This window comes from Pteropus alecto, unplaced genomic scaffold (assembly GCF_000325575.1).
Source record: "Pteropus alecto unplaced genomic scaffold, ASM32557v1 scaffold5, whole genome shotgun sequence".
Taxonomy (NCBI): domain Eukaryota; kingdom Metazoa; phylum Chordata; class Mammalia; order Chiroptera; family Pteropodidae; genus Pteropus; species Pteropus alecto.
This window is the reverse complement of record NW_006441953.1, coordinates 7,357,422-7,374,800: the sequence shown is the minus strand read 5'-3', so window position 1 is coordinate 7,374,800 and position 17,379 is coordinate 7,357,422. Positions and strand designations below refer to the sequence as shown.

Sequence of the window (17,379 nt, the reverse complement as noted above, 5' to 3'; positions counted from 1 at the left end):
AATGAGCTAACGGTCTTTGCTTTTTGGTGCTCATTGAAAAAACTCCAATGTGAATACTATTTACTAGGTACCTACTCTGTGCCACATAGACTGATTTCTTGCTCCCATAGATGTTTCTAGAAGAAAAAGCTAAGTTGTTACATTAATTTATTTACTTAACGAATATTGACTAAGTTCTTACTATGTGATGTGTACCAGGCCCTGTTCTAGGTGCTAGGGTTACAATAGTGAATACCATTTCAAAAATCCCTGCCTCTTCATAGATCTTACATTCCAGAGGGGGAGACAGACAATAAACAGGAGAAATAAACAAAATATCTAGTAAAAGAATCAGTAATACGAAGAAAACTAAAGCAAGGGAGGAGGATATAAAACGTCAAGGGTAAGTTCTAAAATTTTACATTAGGTGGCCTGGGAAGACTCATTCATTGAGGTTACTTTTACATAAAGAGCTGAAGAAAATGATGGAGCCAGCCATGCAGAGATCTGGGGAAGAGTGTTCTAAGCAGAGGCAACAACCAGTGCAATGTTCCGGAGACAGGAACATTCCAGTAGGTTTGAGGAATAGGCAGCAAGAAGGCTATTATGGCGGGTGTTGCAGGTGATGATAGTGAGAGATTAAAAGCAAATAGTAGGAGAGGCTGGAGGGGTGGGTAGAGTGGGGGGATCAGGGCCTGTTAGTGAATGAAATTGGGACTTTAAGCAGAGGAGCGGCACGACCTGACTTACATTTAAAATCAAGATTACTTTGGCGGCTGGGTGAGAAACAGTCTGTACAGGGGTAAAAGGAGAGGTAGGGAGACCGGTGAGGAAGCCACTGCACTAACCTAGGGAAGAGATGATAGTGACTACAATAAATGAGAAGGAATGGAAATGACGAGAAGCAGTCAGATTCTAGATCTATTTTGAAGCTAGAACTGAAAAGATTTGCTGATAGATTGGCTGGGAGTGTGAGAACAAATGAGCAGTCAGAGATTAGTCCAGGGGTTTTGGCCTGAGAATTGAAAGGATGGACCTACTTTCAACAAAGATGAGGAGAGCTGCTAGAAGAGCCTTATGTGCACCTGGCGGGTGGGGCTTAGCCAGCGGTGAGCTGGTAAATGTTTAACAGGTGGCTTTGAGAGGGAGAAGGAAGCCCTGATTTGTAGCCTTTGCTAATTTCTGTGGTGTAAATACTCCCACCATGGGTGATTTCAAGCCCTTGACATGATATCACAGAACACAAGCTGGGAAGTGACTCAACGGCCTCCCGTGCAGTGATAGAGTCCATGCCAGGAAACCCCCGAATTACTGTAAACTGTTGATTGCAGTTTTTGTCCTTGTCTTACCTTCCCTTCTCAACAGTAAACACCTTGAAAACAGAATCTATCTCACTATTTTTATATTCCAAATGTCCTAGGTAAAGTACCTCATACACAAGCAATAAATAAAGATATGTATCTATAAATACATTAATTCTATTTTGTCATTACTTGGTATGACAAGTATTTGACTTTACTGAAATTTTGTTTACTCTTCCATTGATATCACTACTTAAATTAAAAAACACACTTTTTAGGATTTCGAATCATATTATTTCTTTTGAAGGGTATATAAGCAGTTGAGCAAAAAGCCTTTTATGTTTATTAAATGTAGTTAAATCTTCTGTAAAGAGAAGGGAGAAAGAAATTTCAAAAAATATTTTATGGAGGAAGAAAATAAGTCATGGCTTTTGCCAGCAAAGCTTAACTGTGTCCTCCCACCCCTATTTTATTGAGATATAATTGATATACAGCACTGTATAAGTTTAAGATGTACGGCATAATGACCTGAAACACATATATTATGAAATGATTACAAGAAGTTCGATTAACATCTATCACCTCATATAGGTACATTTTTTTTTCTTTGTGATGAGAACTTTGAGGATTTACTCTCTTAGCAAGTTTTAAATAAATCATACAGAAGTGTTAACTATAGTCACCATGCCACAGAGTACATCCCCAGTCCTTATTTATAACTGCTTGTAAATAGATATAACTATCATACCTTCTGGGCACCTTTACCCAATTCCTCTCCCTCATCCCCTGCCGCTGGTAACCACACTGGATTTCTGCGTCTAGGAGTTTTGATTTTTTAAGATTCTACATATAAGTAAGATCATGTAGTATTTGTCTTTCTCTGAAGCTCTACAGTTTGATTTCACTTCTTCAGTATAATAATATTTTGGGTTTCTTCTCCTCCTACTACTCCTCTTTCTTCCTCACTCCCTCCCTCTCCTCCTTCTCCTCCTAAAGGTCAAAGTCAAAGAACATCAAAAACAAAAATCCTACTCCAAGGGAATAACTACAACATAAAGCTTACTTTTCTTAACAGTTTCTTGAATCTATATCAAAAATCCATTTAGTCAACTGTCATTGTTACTTCAGTTTACCCTTCTATTTCTGTAATGAGTCTAATTTTTCTCCCTCTAAGATGCAGAGGTGTGTGTGTGTGTGTGTGTGTGTGTGTGTGTAGGGGTGTGTGTGTGTGTGTGTGTGTGCGCGCGTGCGCGTGCACATTGATCTCTCCTTCCAGTGGACAGATCAGAATCACTGAACCAAGGGAGGTGTGGAGTAAATATTACTTGTTTTCATTTATCCTTCATAAGCCTACCTTTTGTTACTATAAGTTAAAGAGTTATAAATTTTGTATAACTACATATTAAGTTTGCTGTTGGGCATGTATTCGAATATATCTAAAATTCAAATCTCTTTTTAAAACTCAAGTTGCTGTGGTGAAAGAAGATGATGGTTCTCTTTATCTTTTAGGAAATATTAATTTGTTATACTATGTAACAAATTTGTAAATATTAATTTGTTATACTATGTCTGAAATATTAATGATTTGTGTATATTTTATTTGCGTGAAAATCATCTCTACACTACAGTGAAGTTTTTGTTTTGTTTTGTTTTTAGAAGTTGGATATCCTGAAATTAAAGGTAAGTGCACTTTTATAATAGAAAATTAATATTACAGAATTGAAAACAAGAATAAGGTGTCATAACTTTTATGATATATGTACAGTATATCAATATAGTGTGCATTTTTCTCATATAAAAATTATCCTTTGCTGTGGTATAAATTTTTTAATTTTTTCAAGACTTTTATATATGGCTCAAGGTAAACATTTTATTAAATTCTTGGGATATTACAGAATTGAAACAAAATAAAAATACTGCTGTCTTCTGCTATTTTAATGTAACTATTAACTGAGGAGCCTATAACCACGTGTTACCAATGACCCAGCTTTCACACTGGTTTAGGCACAGAGGCATTTTTGCACAGTGTGATACACTCGTTCTCATTCTCACTCTCCTCGTCCACAGCCTGCTACCAACACCACCCAAAGTGGAGCATCCCTGCTCATTCCACCTTTGCCAAATACTCTTCACCTCTTTTTTCACTTTTCACTCAAAACCAAGGCAGGTCCTGACCAAACTGCCACCAGAGGACAAATACCTCTTTGCATGATAGGTATTCTTTCATTTACTTTTGTAAGCCTAATGTTCTCAAATCTAGCTCTTTAGGATCGCTCTTTCTTTATCATTCATATAAAATGACTACCAGAAGTTCTCAGTCCCCCTTAGGACTTCTTAGGATTCCTGGGGGACTTTTATATGCTCAAGATCACCCCTAAGTGTCTAATCTCAATTATTTCTTTGCATTCCCATTCTCTTGTCATCCCACCCTCCAAGGCTGCTGCTGTTCCCACCACTGCCCCCTTTCATTATTCCTTCCCCCTTTCCTCCCTCTTTCTCTTCCTTCCTAGTTTCGAACCAGGGGCAAAGAGATGAGTCAGTCATACTCCTCAGCTCATTGCACATGACCATCACTGGTCCAAGCGAGGCCCCATTCTTGTATTTATTCTCCGTTATCCCTGTAGCTTACTCCCATTCCCCACAGCAACCATTTTAATGTGATTTAATGTTTGTATGTATTCTTAGCCAAATGTGTACTATTATCTTGTCAGCATACATTTTTAATTCACATAGGATTTTGACGTAGAGCTCATAGTGCCTTTTTAAAAAAAATTTCACAAAGCATTATATGTTAAAGATCTGTCCTTGTTGCTATGAGCCCATTTAATCTGTTGCTTCCAACTGCTGAATAAAATACTTTGTGGTGTCTTCGACTTTCATGATTTCCTCTCTGCCTTCTCAGTAGTGGACTCTTAGCCCACAGTTACACTGTGATGAATATCTTCTTCTTAGGGATGTGCAGGAGGATTTCTTTGAGAAATCCAGCCAGGCAAGGGATTGCTGGGTCTCGGGGTACACATCTACTTAGTTTGACTAACTAGTGCCCGTGTATTCTTTGGAAGAGCTGCACAGTCCTCACTTCCACCCACCATGCCCAAGGGTTCTCCTCATCGCACGAACTTTAGTATTATCCAGTGTTCTAATTTTGCTGGTATCATACTGTCAAGTGATATGGCATTGTTTATTAATTTAAAGTTTTGTAATAACCAAAAATTCCGAGTCTGTCTTATATGCATACTAGCTTTCTGAGTTTCCTCTTCCCTTTCTTTCCTCTTTGCTTTCACCAGTTCACGTCTTTTGCCTCATTTCGTGTTGGGATTACAGTCTTCTTTCTTTTCAGTTTGCATTCTAGATAATAATCCATTTTCAGTTTTAGATAGTGCATATATCTTCTATTCTGTCACTCATCTATTAACTTTATTCATAGTGGGCTTTGTTGAATGTAAGTCTTTAATCTTTATACAAAGTCACTGTTTTTCTTACGGGTTTTTCCTTCAGAGCTCTGTGCTGTTCTTCTAATATCTAGCACACCTCAGCTACACTGAACTTTCCACATCTTCCTTTGCTGAGCATTTAATATGAATGTTCGAGTCTTCTCTTTGATTCATGAGGGTGCTTTTGTGAAAGCTCTGAGCAGAGCCTCTCTCTGCCTCGGAAGATAACCTACGTGTGTGGCAAAACAGATACTTATATGTCTCTCCCAAAAAGAACTTGGGAAATCCGGGGCTAAGACACAGGACTCCCTCAGCAAAGTAACATCACCCTCTGGGCCATGACTTCACCCAAGATAGAGCCGCATGTTGGTGGGAATGCACCTTTAGGTCTCCAGGTCAAAGAAATCAGGATCCTGTGCATAACTGCAATCAATGTTCTAGGACAGCAGAGTAAAGATGGAATCATCCCATATAACTTCAAGCGAAATCTAAGGAAGAAAGGAAGAGAGAATCTTTTCTATTCGGATTTCTGTATTCCAGATGTCTAATACTAACCATGCCCAATACCGAAACCAGTGAAATACCTTTTTTGCATGACCCCTGAAAGAAGTGCCTTATTATGTACAGAAGGAGAGGAGCCTTTTTAATGTCGGCTCGAGACTCTTTTGGTCAGTCAGTGACTGCTACCCCCCACCCATGTAAGGACCTTGTATATGGAGAATTGAAAGAAAAGCTCTTCTTCTCTAACCCAGGCATTTTGCCTGCTCCAAACACCGAAAATTGCAGCACCATGAGCCCCACCATTCACTTGTATCAACAGACACCTCTAGTTTGTGCCTGCAAAATTTCTACGTAGTTCATCCTGAGCCTTCACAATTATCTAGCCAAAAAAAAGGACATCAGAGGGTGTGCTTTGAGGATTTTGTACTATCCTTTTGAAAGGGAGGACAAATCTTAAGACAGAAAATTATCAAAGTTTAAATGATTTTAATGATTTAATTTTTACTATAAGCATAACTTTAAATACTGGAACTTTTGTTTTATAGAAGAAACAGAAATGTTGACTGCTAATATGGATGCAGGTAAGTTAACACTCTTTTGCACTGGTTTAGGTTTGCATTTTAATGTCATGCATGTGTGTATGTAATATAATTAATTCAAGCAGCAGTTACCTTTAATATCAATTTAAATAGAAAAAGAACATTACTTTTCTCCTTTATCGCTTTTAAGGAAAAAAAAAGTTGTAAGAAAAACTTTTAAGAAAAAGATAATATGCTTTCCAAGAATTGCTTTAAAAATGAATTGATGCATATGACTAATTTTGAAGTGAAAATAATACTCTAGTCCTACGTAAAATTTTTCTATTTATTATGAGCTTTATCAGGTCAGTTTTGTCAAAAACAACCAGATTTCAAGCATGATCCAGGAAATACATTTTGAAACGGAAAAATAATACATTTTAACTGAGTTAACCTGTTCCTTTGCAATGTTTTAAACCATGATAAAAGAGGGTCTGTGAAGATCTGTGCACAACAGATCTTTAGTGTACAACCCTGGCCAGTTGTATACTAAAAACGAAATTAAGTATTAAATTCTTAGGAAGACAGTAATTGATTAAGAGCTTTCAGGTCAGATTGACTTGTGTTAAATCCTGACTCAGTTATTTATTAGCTATGTACCCTTAGGTGAGTAACTTAAGCTCAAATACAAATTGGGAATAAAATAGCTCCTTATTTTAGGAGGATTTTAAACTGAAGTGCACATAAGACTTCTCATTGCCAGGCCCCAAAATTAATTAACATTTTTAAAATCAGGCAACAAACAAAAGATTTCTTTTTCAAAGCTATAGATACTCAGAGGGGATTTGCAACAAAGGCCCTTTATTTTCTGCTCAAGATAACATTAATTTTCAGATACTACCCTAGCTGGTTTCACAGCCCTCAATAAATGAGGTCTTTCTTCTTTCAAAGGTCCAAGCAGAAATTTAAAACTTACCATCATACTCTTCCCCCAACCTTAGGAGAGGTAGGAACCCCACCCACCAAATCTATCCGCATTTGTTCAGGACTTTTCTCCCTCAAGAACTTAGCTCCTTATATGCTCAAGGTAACTGACAGTGATATTAATTTTCCTATCTCATTTGGGGCTAAGAAGCAAGTCTGCAAAAATTTTCATGAAATGGTAAAATATAGAGAAAGAATACGGAGGACATCTTTTACTTTTTTCCTTTGTCTTGAATTATCTTGCAAATTCATGTCTTAAGCCCAGCTCTACTGAGATTTTGTTCCTAACAACAAATCCACCACATCTCAACGCTCACAGGGGAAGGGAATGTCATCGCATGTCAAGTGGCTAAAAATAAATGTCCCCTCCTGGCCAGCTGACCCTGGATTGTCTAGGGGCTGCAGGCACATTACCCCTCAGGGTTAATATGATCAGATTAAATGAGATAACTATGTACAAAGTACTTAGCATGGGGTTTGACACATGTTAATATTAACATTATTGAAAAGATTTCATATGAACAGCCTCTAAAAAGTAAAAACTGTGAAAGTGAGAAGACAAGGTTCTCCATGAGACCCTTACCCTGAGCTGTCCCAGTGGTAATGCCTGGACATGTGGCATCTTTCACTGGCCAGAGGTTGGTAAATGTTTAACCCCTCAGCCAGCCTTTTTCTGTCACTAGTCCACCTTTAAAAAGATTTTGAGAGAATCAAGCCAATTTTAATATTAAGCCAAAACTTTAAAACAAGACGAATAGTACAGTTTAGCATCCAAAATAATTTACTAATGAATGTGGCCTCTTTCATATTAGCTGTGACTCTGCTGTTTTTGTGGCATAGATAATCAAGAAGTGTCTTCCCACAAGGTAATGGGTTCAAAATCATGATGCAATCTCTTCTTTTCTTGAAGAAAGAAAACGAATAAAGTCATTCTTCCCTAAACTATCCTGTGGAGTTAAAAACAGCACGCCTGTTCGAAGGAAAAGAGTAGTAGGAGGGATGCCAGCCCAAGTGGTAAACCTGCACAAAAAGCCCTAACGCGATCTCCCAGGGGCAGCCCAAGTGTGGGGAGAAAGCGGGGTGGGAAACTTATCTGTAAGAGACTGGGAGTCTCACAACGGAAATATCTTAGAGCCACCTGTTTGTAGAATGGAAATGACCACACAAATGTCTTTACAGGGAGACTTCCCATGGCAGGTGGCCATTAAAGATGATGGGAAAATCAACTGTGGAGGAGTTTATATTGGTGGCTGTTGGATCCTGACTGCTGCACATTGCGTCAGGTAAATAATGTCTCCAATAGATTTTGGATTTCCTGAAACAATGAAAATGGGTAAGAGAGATTGTGGCAAATAATAAATGAAAACATATCTGCGAAAAGTCATTGACAAGTTCCACTCTATTAACTGTTATTCATAATAGGACCCCCAAGACCAATCACAACTGGGATCCCTGGAACCTACTGTGTTTCCACAGACCAAATTGTCGATCTCAGCTGAGAAGGGCAGATCAAACCCATAGGCACCAAGTTACTTCACTTGGCTCATTTGCATTGTGGGAAAGAAAGTGGGTACTACCTACATTTATCGTCTCCTTTGACAGAGTTTTGAGATTCTCGGGTCAGAGAAGTGGGGTAGGCATAGTGTGTCTGGATTCGGCATTAGCATGTGGCAAGATGTCCCACAATTACCTGCAGGTGGGAAATATAATTTTGATGCAGGCCCAATAAGGCAAGTTATAAGTGTCTATATTCATTTGTGAGGGCTGCCAATAACTAAATACCATAAAGTGGGGGTCTTAAACAACAGAAGTTTTCTCAGTCTGGAGGCTGGAAGTTCAAGATCAAAATAATAGTAGGGCTAGTTTCTCCTTGGCTTGCAGACAGCTGTCTTCTTGCTGTGTCCTCACATGGCCTTTTCTCAGCGTGCCCTGATATCTCTTTTTCTTCTTATAAGGAGACCAGTTATATTGGATTAGGGCTTCACTCCTATGACTTTATTTAGCCTTCGCTAAACCTCTTTAAAGGCCCTATCTCCACACATATCCGGTCACACTTGGGGTTAGGACTTCGACATGTGAATTTTAGGACACAATTCAGTCTATTACAGTGGCTACAGGGCAATAATTAAAATGTGTTGATAATAAATAAAGGTCAGCTTGGAGGAGGACAGAGTTTGGGATTCTGGCCTCAGTCCTAGTCATTAGAATGAATGAAATGTCATTTATCGAGCATCTCTTACAGACCAATCACTGTGCCCAGCACTTTCACATGTTATTTTGTTTTAATATTCTCAACAGTTCTAAGAAGTAAATATTATTACTTTCCCATTATAAGATAAATAGCACTGAGGAGTTATGACTTAGCTAAAGCTACACTACTAGTCAGTAGCAAAACCAGGATTAAATCAAGTTCAACATATCTGACAGCAACTTAAATGAAGGCCTCCTTAACAAATCTGCAGGTGACGCAGAGTGGAGAGGGACAGGAAACATGCTGAATGGTTAAAGATGTTGGTTGATACCTATAAAAATTCTCATGGGCTGGAGAATTGAGCCAAATCTAATTTCTTCCTTCTGAATGACCCTTTTCTCTTGGCTTCTGTGAGATACATCTCCTGGTTTTCTACTATCCTCTGTGGCCATATCTCGTCTGCCTATTTTTTTGTTTGTTTGTTTTGCAGCGTCCCATCCTGTGACTGAACATTATTACTTAAGTGAAATACTGGGTTTCCTCAATATTTGGCCTGTTTCCCTTCTCTTCTTACTCCTTCTTCTTTAAGTTATCTGTCCTTTAAAATGCTATATGCTGACACAATGATATCTCCCGCCTAGACCTCTCCTCTAACCACTGACCCTACGGCCAACTGCATATCAATTCTTCTTGGATATATCGAAAGTACATCGATTTCAAAATCTCTAAGTCTGAGCTCACGATACGGCGTTTGCCCCAGATGTGCTCCTGTCCCAGTGTCTGCCATTCATCTAGTTACTCAAGGCAGAAATCTAAGCACCATTCCACTCCTTTAACTCTACCCCAGCCTACATTTCATCAAGTGTAGGTGGCATTTTTAATTTCTAATTATTTAATTCTCAAAAGTTTCCATCTCTACAGTTACCCTGCTTTTACCTCTCATTCGGATTATACCAACTGCCTCCTAACTGGCTTACCTACATTCCCTCTGCCCGTCTCTGCCCCACCTATCCATTTTCCACTGTGTAGCAAGAGTAACATTTCCACACCTGGTTTTGATTACTTATTGCTTAAAATTCAAAGGCTCTGCATTCCTCTTAGGATAAAAAACTAAACAAAAATGTAACATGGCCCATTTGACCTGAGCCCTGCTTACCTTGGTTGATCTCATCTTGCCCCAAAGCTTCCCCGCTTGCTCTCTGCTCCACTCACTCGGAACCTCTTTCAGCGACTCAAGTGTACCTTTCACCCTGCTGCAAAGAGACCTTCAGATATTATTTCCCTTGCTTGAAATTATCCTTCCTACCCTGTTTTCCTAGTAAGTGCTACTCGTTATTCAGATCTCAGCTCAGTCTTCATTTCTTCAGAGAACCTTCCCCGACTCCTCTAAGTTAAAGCCCATTCCTCTCACTTTTCACAGTAGAATACATATCTGCATTCATGTGATTATCTACTTAAGGCTACATCTTTTCTAGACCCTGAGCTCCATGAAGGCAGGAACTATTTCTGATTTTGCTCATTTCTGTATCCCACTGGTTACAACAGTACCTGGCATACAGTAGGTGCACACTAAGTATTTGTTTAGTAAATTGAATGCATAAACAGGGTTAACTTTTAAACAATATCCGAGATCTCTGATTATGAAAAACAACCAAAATTAGGATGAAGCACAGGATTTTTGGAACACTAAATATTAAATAAAAGCATCATGAACATCTCATTAGGTCCTAGAACATCACTATTTAACTGGAAATCATGAGGTGAGAATTAGTACAAAATGGAGTGAGGCATAAGACAGGCAGTATTTAGCTCATTCACGGTTTCAACCAGATTTTAAAATAGCTACTATGTTCCAGGTATAGTACGAGGCACAGGCATCTATCCATAGAGTAATAGACCCCATCTTTCAAGTTGCACAGTCTAACAGAAAGAAAGCTTGTGAGCAAATAAATACAACGTTAGGATGAAGTCAGTATTAAATGTCGGGATAATGACCCTGAGCCTTGGCTCTGAGAATTGCTGGGGTTAGCAGAGTAGTGAGAGTATGTGCTCTGATGCCCCAATTCCTTAACCACGTTTCTGGCTAGATACTGTCTGGTCTCTGCTTAAACACCTTCAGTGAAGGTGACCTCGCTCCAGAGATAGCCAGCTTATTCCAATTCTGGGCATCTCTGGTTGTTAGTGAATTCTTTATGTCCCTGATAGTGAGCAATTAGATGGATTATTCTTCCCTTCATTTACCCATTGACTTTAACTCTGCCTTAAGTAAACTTAATCACACTGCTCATGACAGCAAGGATAAAAAAAAATCTGGGAAAACGAAAAATGTCCTTTAGAAGAGAGAATATAAAGATGAAATGTCAGAAGTACATGTTTATAGTTCTCTTCCCTCAATGTATTTCCCTTTTCCTTTTTCTGTTGTAGAGCCAGTAAAGCTCACCGTTACCAAATATGGACATCATTAATAGACTGGATAAAACTTAACTCTGAGATAGTCATTCAGAGGGTCAATAAGGTTATTGTCCACGAAAACTACAACAGAGGCACCCAACAAAATGACATAGCTTTGATTGAAATGAAAAAGCCCTCAAACCGAAGAGAATGTATGCTGCCTAATTCCGTCCCTGCCTGTGTCCCATGGTCTCCATATTTATTCCATCCTAATGATACATGCATCGTTTCTGGCTGGGGTCGAGAAAAAGGTATATGTTTTCAATTTGTTCATCAGAATCCAGGAGTTGGAAATGGATGGGAATAGAAATGCCTAGAACCTAATTTCTTAGCACTCAGAGAAAACACAGCATCACACCCAGAAAAATGAACATCCAGGTAGGCAGGCTTCCCCTTGGGACCTGTGCAGCTGCCTAACACTTGGGGCTCCGAGGAGCCTGTGCTTGGTTTTCTACTCTGCAGTCAGCATCATGAAATTCTCTACAACTTTTGTAGGGGACCCATCTCACATTTTCATTTTTCACTGGGCTCCACAAATTACGTAGCCATCGTGATCCAGAGTTTCAAAGGACACCTGTGCTCTGTGATCCTGAACCATACATTGAGGGGTAACCATTCACCAAGAAAAAAGAGTGACAGGGGACATATAGCATGGACTTTGGGATATTTTTGGATATGGATGGAAGATAAAATAGGTTTTCGAAGGGATAGTCACAGTAATTGCTGAGTCAGTGATCCCACAACCCTTCTGCTCTCTGCTCTCCCCAACCCCATTCTCTATGCCCCATACCCCACATCCCACAAAGAGAAAGACAACATAAAGAATTCATTATTTGATCTTCTAAGAAGATTTGAGGTGAACATTCATATGAATAAGAGATGTGGACATTTAAGGACAAATTAGAAAGACCTGGTACATTAGAGTTTAGATTAGAATTAAATTAGCCAATGCTTTTCCTTCATCTTGAAGAGTTAGCCTTGCAATTTAGCTTCCTTTTGACCTATTAGACTTCTCTTTGTAAATAACTTCATTGCATTGGTCTTACAGACTCATATTCCAACACATTCTTTATAGTCACCACACTGGAAAGTATAAAATATATGTATAAATTAACCTGGATTTGTGATATGTTTGAATACCAAACACTTATAAAATACTAAATTTTATTAGTAATTAATTCATCCAGAAGGTATCATGTCCTTATATTTGTTTTTTTTTAAACTTATGTACTTTTTTTACAAGTATATACAAAAGTAGAGATAAAAGTATAAACCTACTTATTCATCACCCAGTTCTCACAGTTATTAACATTCTGTATTCTCGTTTTACCTCCCTGAATCAATCATTATCTCAATAGGAAATTAGGAAGGTTTATTTATGAAGGAATTAATTACAAAGGTTTGGGTAGGTGGGGTTAGGGAACCACAAAGACTATGCAGAAACCCAGGACTAATAATACGAGAACTGAGACTCTCTTAGATCTGAAGATATAAAGGAAAAGACAAGTTACCAGAAAGAGAAAGAACCTTAGGTAGAACAGGCTGCCTTGAGAGAAGCAATAGCCTTGAGTTGAAGATTACAGCCAGCCCCAATCTCACTATCCTCTCTCATCCCCTTCCTCCCTTCTGCTGGGGTCTTCTGCTGAAACCAGAGTCTAAGGGATTCCTATTGAGGCAGTCCCTTCAGGTCAAGGCAGGGCATTGAAGGGTGGAGAAGGGATCTGAAGAACAATCAGGAGCTATTCAATATATTCCCCCCACACACTTATTTTTCCCCCTGGAATATATTAAATCAAATCCCAGATATCATCTACTTTCACCCATGAATACTCCAGTAAATATCTTTACCAGGTAAGGACTTAAAAAAACAAAACGAAAACACACCACCTTTCATACCCAACAAAAATAAAGTGATTTGGTAATATCATCGAATAACCAGCTCATGTTTAATATTCCTCAATTATTTAAAAAATATTTTTACAATCAGATTATTCCCACTGAGATCTAAACAACATACATATATTGTCCTTGGTGGCTATTTTTCTTAAATCTCTTTTAATCTAGAACAGTTATCCCTTTCTTTTATTTAAATATATTATATAAACTGAGTCATTCTTATTTTAGAGTTTCTACACCTTGAATTTGGCTGATTATATCCTTGATGTGGCATTGAACATATTATTCTAATCCCTGTATTGTATATAAATGGTAGATATGCATTGGTTTATTTATTAATCAAATATGGTTTAACACATGTGTTGAGCCCTTACTATGAGTGTAAGATGCTAAAATGCTAGAATTTCACTAATGAAAAATATGGACCCCATTCAAAAATCAGGGGGTGCAGAGGCTACAAGGTTGAAAAACAAAGGCCAGCTCTCAAGCACTTACAGCTCTGGAGGGGCTCCTCTCATCCCTTGTAGGAGCCATCAGTCATGAAAGTCACCATCTGACAGCAGAATGTGACAAGTGCCTCAAGAAGTATACAAAACAAGAGTTCAGGGGAGGAAGCAATCTCCCATCGTTAAACATTTCTCACACGGTACAGGAGATCCCAGTTTCTAAAGTCTTCTCCTGAGTTATGGGAAATAATAGATTACTAATTTTTAAAAAGCTCTTATTCTGAGGAAGGTAGACATCTTGAGACTAATTTAAAGTAGGACTTGAAGTAGAAAAAACTTTTTCCAGATTTGCCATATACTTTGGTGGATTTTTGTCTCCTTCTGCTTCCCAGGAGAGAAGAATATTGGTTTCACGGTTAGCTGCTATGTAATCATCACAGTGTTAGGTAGGGCCTGTGGGGTTGTCCTCTCAGGACAGGCCAGACAACTGTCCTCAGGTGGATTAGAGATTAATTGAGGTTGTCATTTGGCATATGATGTTTAGTGTGTAACTAAATTACTGAGTTCATGGATTAATTACATAAGTATTTATTAAGCAACTATCACGTGCTAACCTGAGGCTGGGTGCTGGTGTAGCAGTGAATGAATCGGGCCTGACCCCTGCCCTTCTAGAGCATAACAGCTGCTACAAGCTGGGAAAAAGGAGGAGTCGAGATGGGCAAAGGCTCACTCCTTGTACCTGAGAGCTCTCACTCTGTATTCTTAGGTTTTCCTCATCTTCCTTGGACTGCCAATCAGCAACAGTGCTTGGCCAATTTCTCTTTCCTTGGACCAAAAATGTTCAAGTCCCAAATCTCTAACTTAAATGGAAAGAAAATCCTAAATACCCTTTCAATACTTTCAAATCTTAGGAGATGGAGTTCCTCACAGACACACAAAAACACATACACATTGATAACTTTGTATTTTCTTTAATTTCTTACATTATAAAGTTGTTTTTACTCTAACAATCACTTTCAAGGAAATAAGGGACTGTAAGGAAGAAAATAGGAGCTATTTATGGGAGAAGACCCTAATCCCTGATCTATACCCAACTCCCCCACTGGACTCAGCAATCAGAGGAGAAGGAGTTTATCTCATTCATCTCAGAGTACCCAGCTCTTTATTAAAGAAGTATGACTTCAGGATGCCCCTTGACTATTTTTAGAAAGATGAATATAGAAACTAGGGATATGAGCAGTGTATGATTAAATATGCTAATGAATTATCCTCAAAAGTTTATATATGTATGAAAGAATATATATATTCTTATACATCTCTAATGGTTTACTAAACTATAAGAAGTTATTTACTTAGATTTCTCATTTGTGACCTCTAAATGTCTGTTTTCTCACTTTGTTTAGCTAACCAAAAAGTCTATGCACTTAAGTGGGGTAAAGTTCACCTAAAAGCCAACTGCTCTAAGTTTTACCCAGGTCGCTATTTTGAAAAAGAGATGGAATGTGCAGGTAAGTACTAAGTGGTTTCTCTGATAATGTACCCCTTAACAAACATGTCTCCTCCTCCCCACAGAATCAGCCCCCTTGCTCTGGGCCCTGAACCTTTTCATTTAGCTCGTTTCCTCTTTCTCATACAAAGGGGGAAAATCTAGCAGTATATAGTATCAGTATAGCAAGACAACTAAGAACGCTGACTCTGGAACCAGACTACCTGGGGTGTATATCCCTGTTTTTACCAATTGGACTCATGTGACCTTGAGCAAGTTTTTTTATCTGCAAAAGTGGGAATCTTAATAGACAAGTACACTGAGATTCAATTGCATAATTTGATCAAAGTCTTAACAGACAAGAAGTGGTATATCCAGGATCAAAACCCGAACTTCTTCTAAATAAAAATCCAAATGATTTCATTTCAAATGCATTCAGTTGGAATTAAGTTCTCCCTCCTCGGAAATCCCATTGCACTTCTTACGACACCTGTCCCCATCTTCTTTTTAAAAGCACAGTGATGCTAGTGCCCCTACCCAACGCAGCCAGCAGTTCCTACTTATGGTGGTGACCCAAAGCCAGGGTACCAGCTAGGGTGGTGCATTTGGGATGCTTTACTGAAACCACTTATAAGTAGTGAATTATGGGAAAAGGCAGTTATTGACACCCTATAACTTCTTGGATACAGTGTTTTAAAAATCTTAGACACTCGTAAGAGAAGAAAGTAAACAGACCATTTCCAAACCCTCCCACCTTAAAATGGAGTTCAGGATTATAAAGGACAAAAAGGGAGAACAGCACAAAATCTACCAGGCAATATCACAGTTAAAAGGACAGGCTCTGAGGTCTGGCTGCCTAAGTCCAGGCCCTGCCACTCATTAGCTGTGTGGCCTTGGACGTGAGGTTAATATTTATAACCTCTCTATGCCTTATTTGTCTCATCTTAAAATACGGGTAATAATGATACCTCATAGGATCGAGGTGAGGGTTAAAGCAATGAATAATACAGATTAAGTACTCAAGAAGCACTAAGTATTCCTATTATTTTCCCACTCAGCATTTGATGCTACTTTTGGAGTGCAATCTCATCACGGTATATAGTTGCATAAAGTAGAGAAAGCAGGGAGAGCACTTGATAAATTTGGAGAATGTGTAGAAGACAAAGTATTTTCCCACCTGCGTCAGTGCACCTCGGTGGGCCCCGCAGCAAGGGAGAGCAGGTGCTGCTTCCTGTTGGGCAAGTGTGAGAAAGCTGAAGTCTTTACACGCGTTGGTGGAAGAGGCAGGAAGGCGGCACGGCGCCTTGACAAACGTAAGTGAAAGTGTGGTTTTCTTTTTCCTTTGTCTTTCTCAGGTACAGATGACGGTTCCATCGATGCCTGTCAAGGAGACTCTGGCGGCCCCTTGGTCTGTAAGGATGCCAATAACGTGACTTATGTGTGGGGTGTTGTGAGTTGGGGTGAAAACTGTGGAGACCCAGAGTTCCCAGGCATTTACACCAAAGTGGCCAATTATTTTGACTGGATTAGCCACCATGTGGGAAGGTCTCTTATTTCTCAGCACAATGTATAAAATTGTGATCTCTCTCTTCTTTCTACTCTTTTTCTCCCAGGAATTCCACTTTAATTTAAATGATACTGCCTAATTAGTAGTACTTCTCTAGGAAAAAAAATTAAGCAAATTTTATTGGATATTCTTAAAGGTCTCTACAAAGTTTATGCTATACTGGAATTTTTCTGTATAATTCTCAAATAAATATTTTAGTCAAGTACACGTTTTATTAGAAATGTGATTAAATTATCTCTTTCATACAGGACTGATGTACTGACTATACTAAAGGTTTAGCTGCAAAAGTGGGAATCTTAATAGACAAGTACACTGAGATTCAGTTACATAATTTGATCAAAGTCACTTAGCTAGCTGAGTGACATTGGAATCACATAAACTGATGTTCAAACTCCAACCCCACCGCCCACTAATTGCTAGACCGTGGGCAATTCATTATTTTCTTTGTGTCTCATTTTCCACCTTTAAAGTGGAAAACGGAATTTTAAAAAAGTGAAACTACATACTGACATATTTGGCATAGTACCTTTCACAGGGAAATAACGGACCTCACAGCTCTTGCCCCATTTCTCTGCTTCTTTAAGTATTAAAAATTCTTTGAAAAAAAATGTCTTTAGTTCCTTAT

At 38.6% G+C, this 17,379-nt stretch overlaps 1 protein-coding gene across 1 annotated transcript in view; it reads left to right on the top strand.

Annotated features, from left to right (window-relative positions):
- The window catches only part of CFI (complement factor I), a 31,108-nt gene extending 14,147 nt beyond the window's left edge, over positions 1-16,961 (top strand). The window contains exons 7-13 of the mRNA XM_006918916.3: positions 2,937-2,960; positions 5,761-5,796; positions 7,628-7,731; positions 7,897-8,000; positions 11,333-11,610; positions 15,105-15,209; positions 16,543-16,961. Coding sequence (XP_006918978.1) covers positions 2,937-2,960; positions 5,761-5,796; positions 7,628-7,731; positions 7,897-8,000; positions 11,333-11,610; positions 15,105-15,209; positions 16,543-16,760 — 869 coding nt within the window. The 3' untranslated portion in view covers positions 16,761-16,961. The remainder of the gene's footprint in view (positions 1-2,936; positions 2,961-5,760; positions 5,797-7,627; positions 7,732-7,896; positions 8,001-11,332; positions 11,611-15,104; positions 15,210-16,542) is intronic.
- The last annotated feature ends 418 nt before the right edge of the window (positions 16,962-17,379 follow it).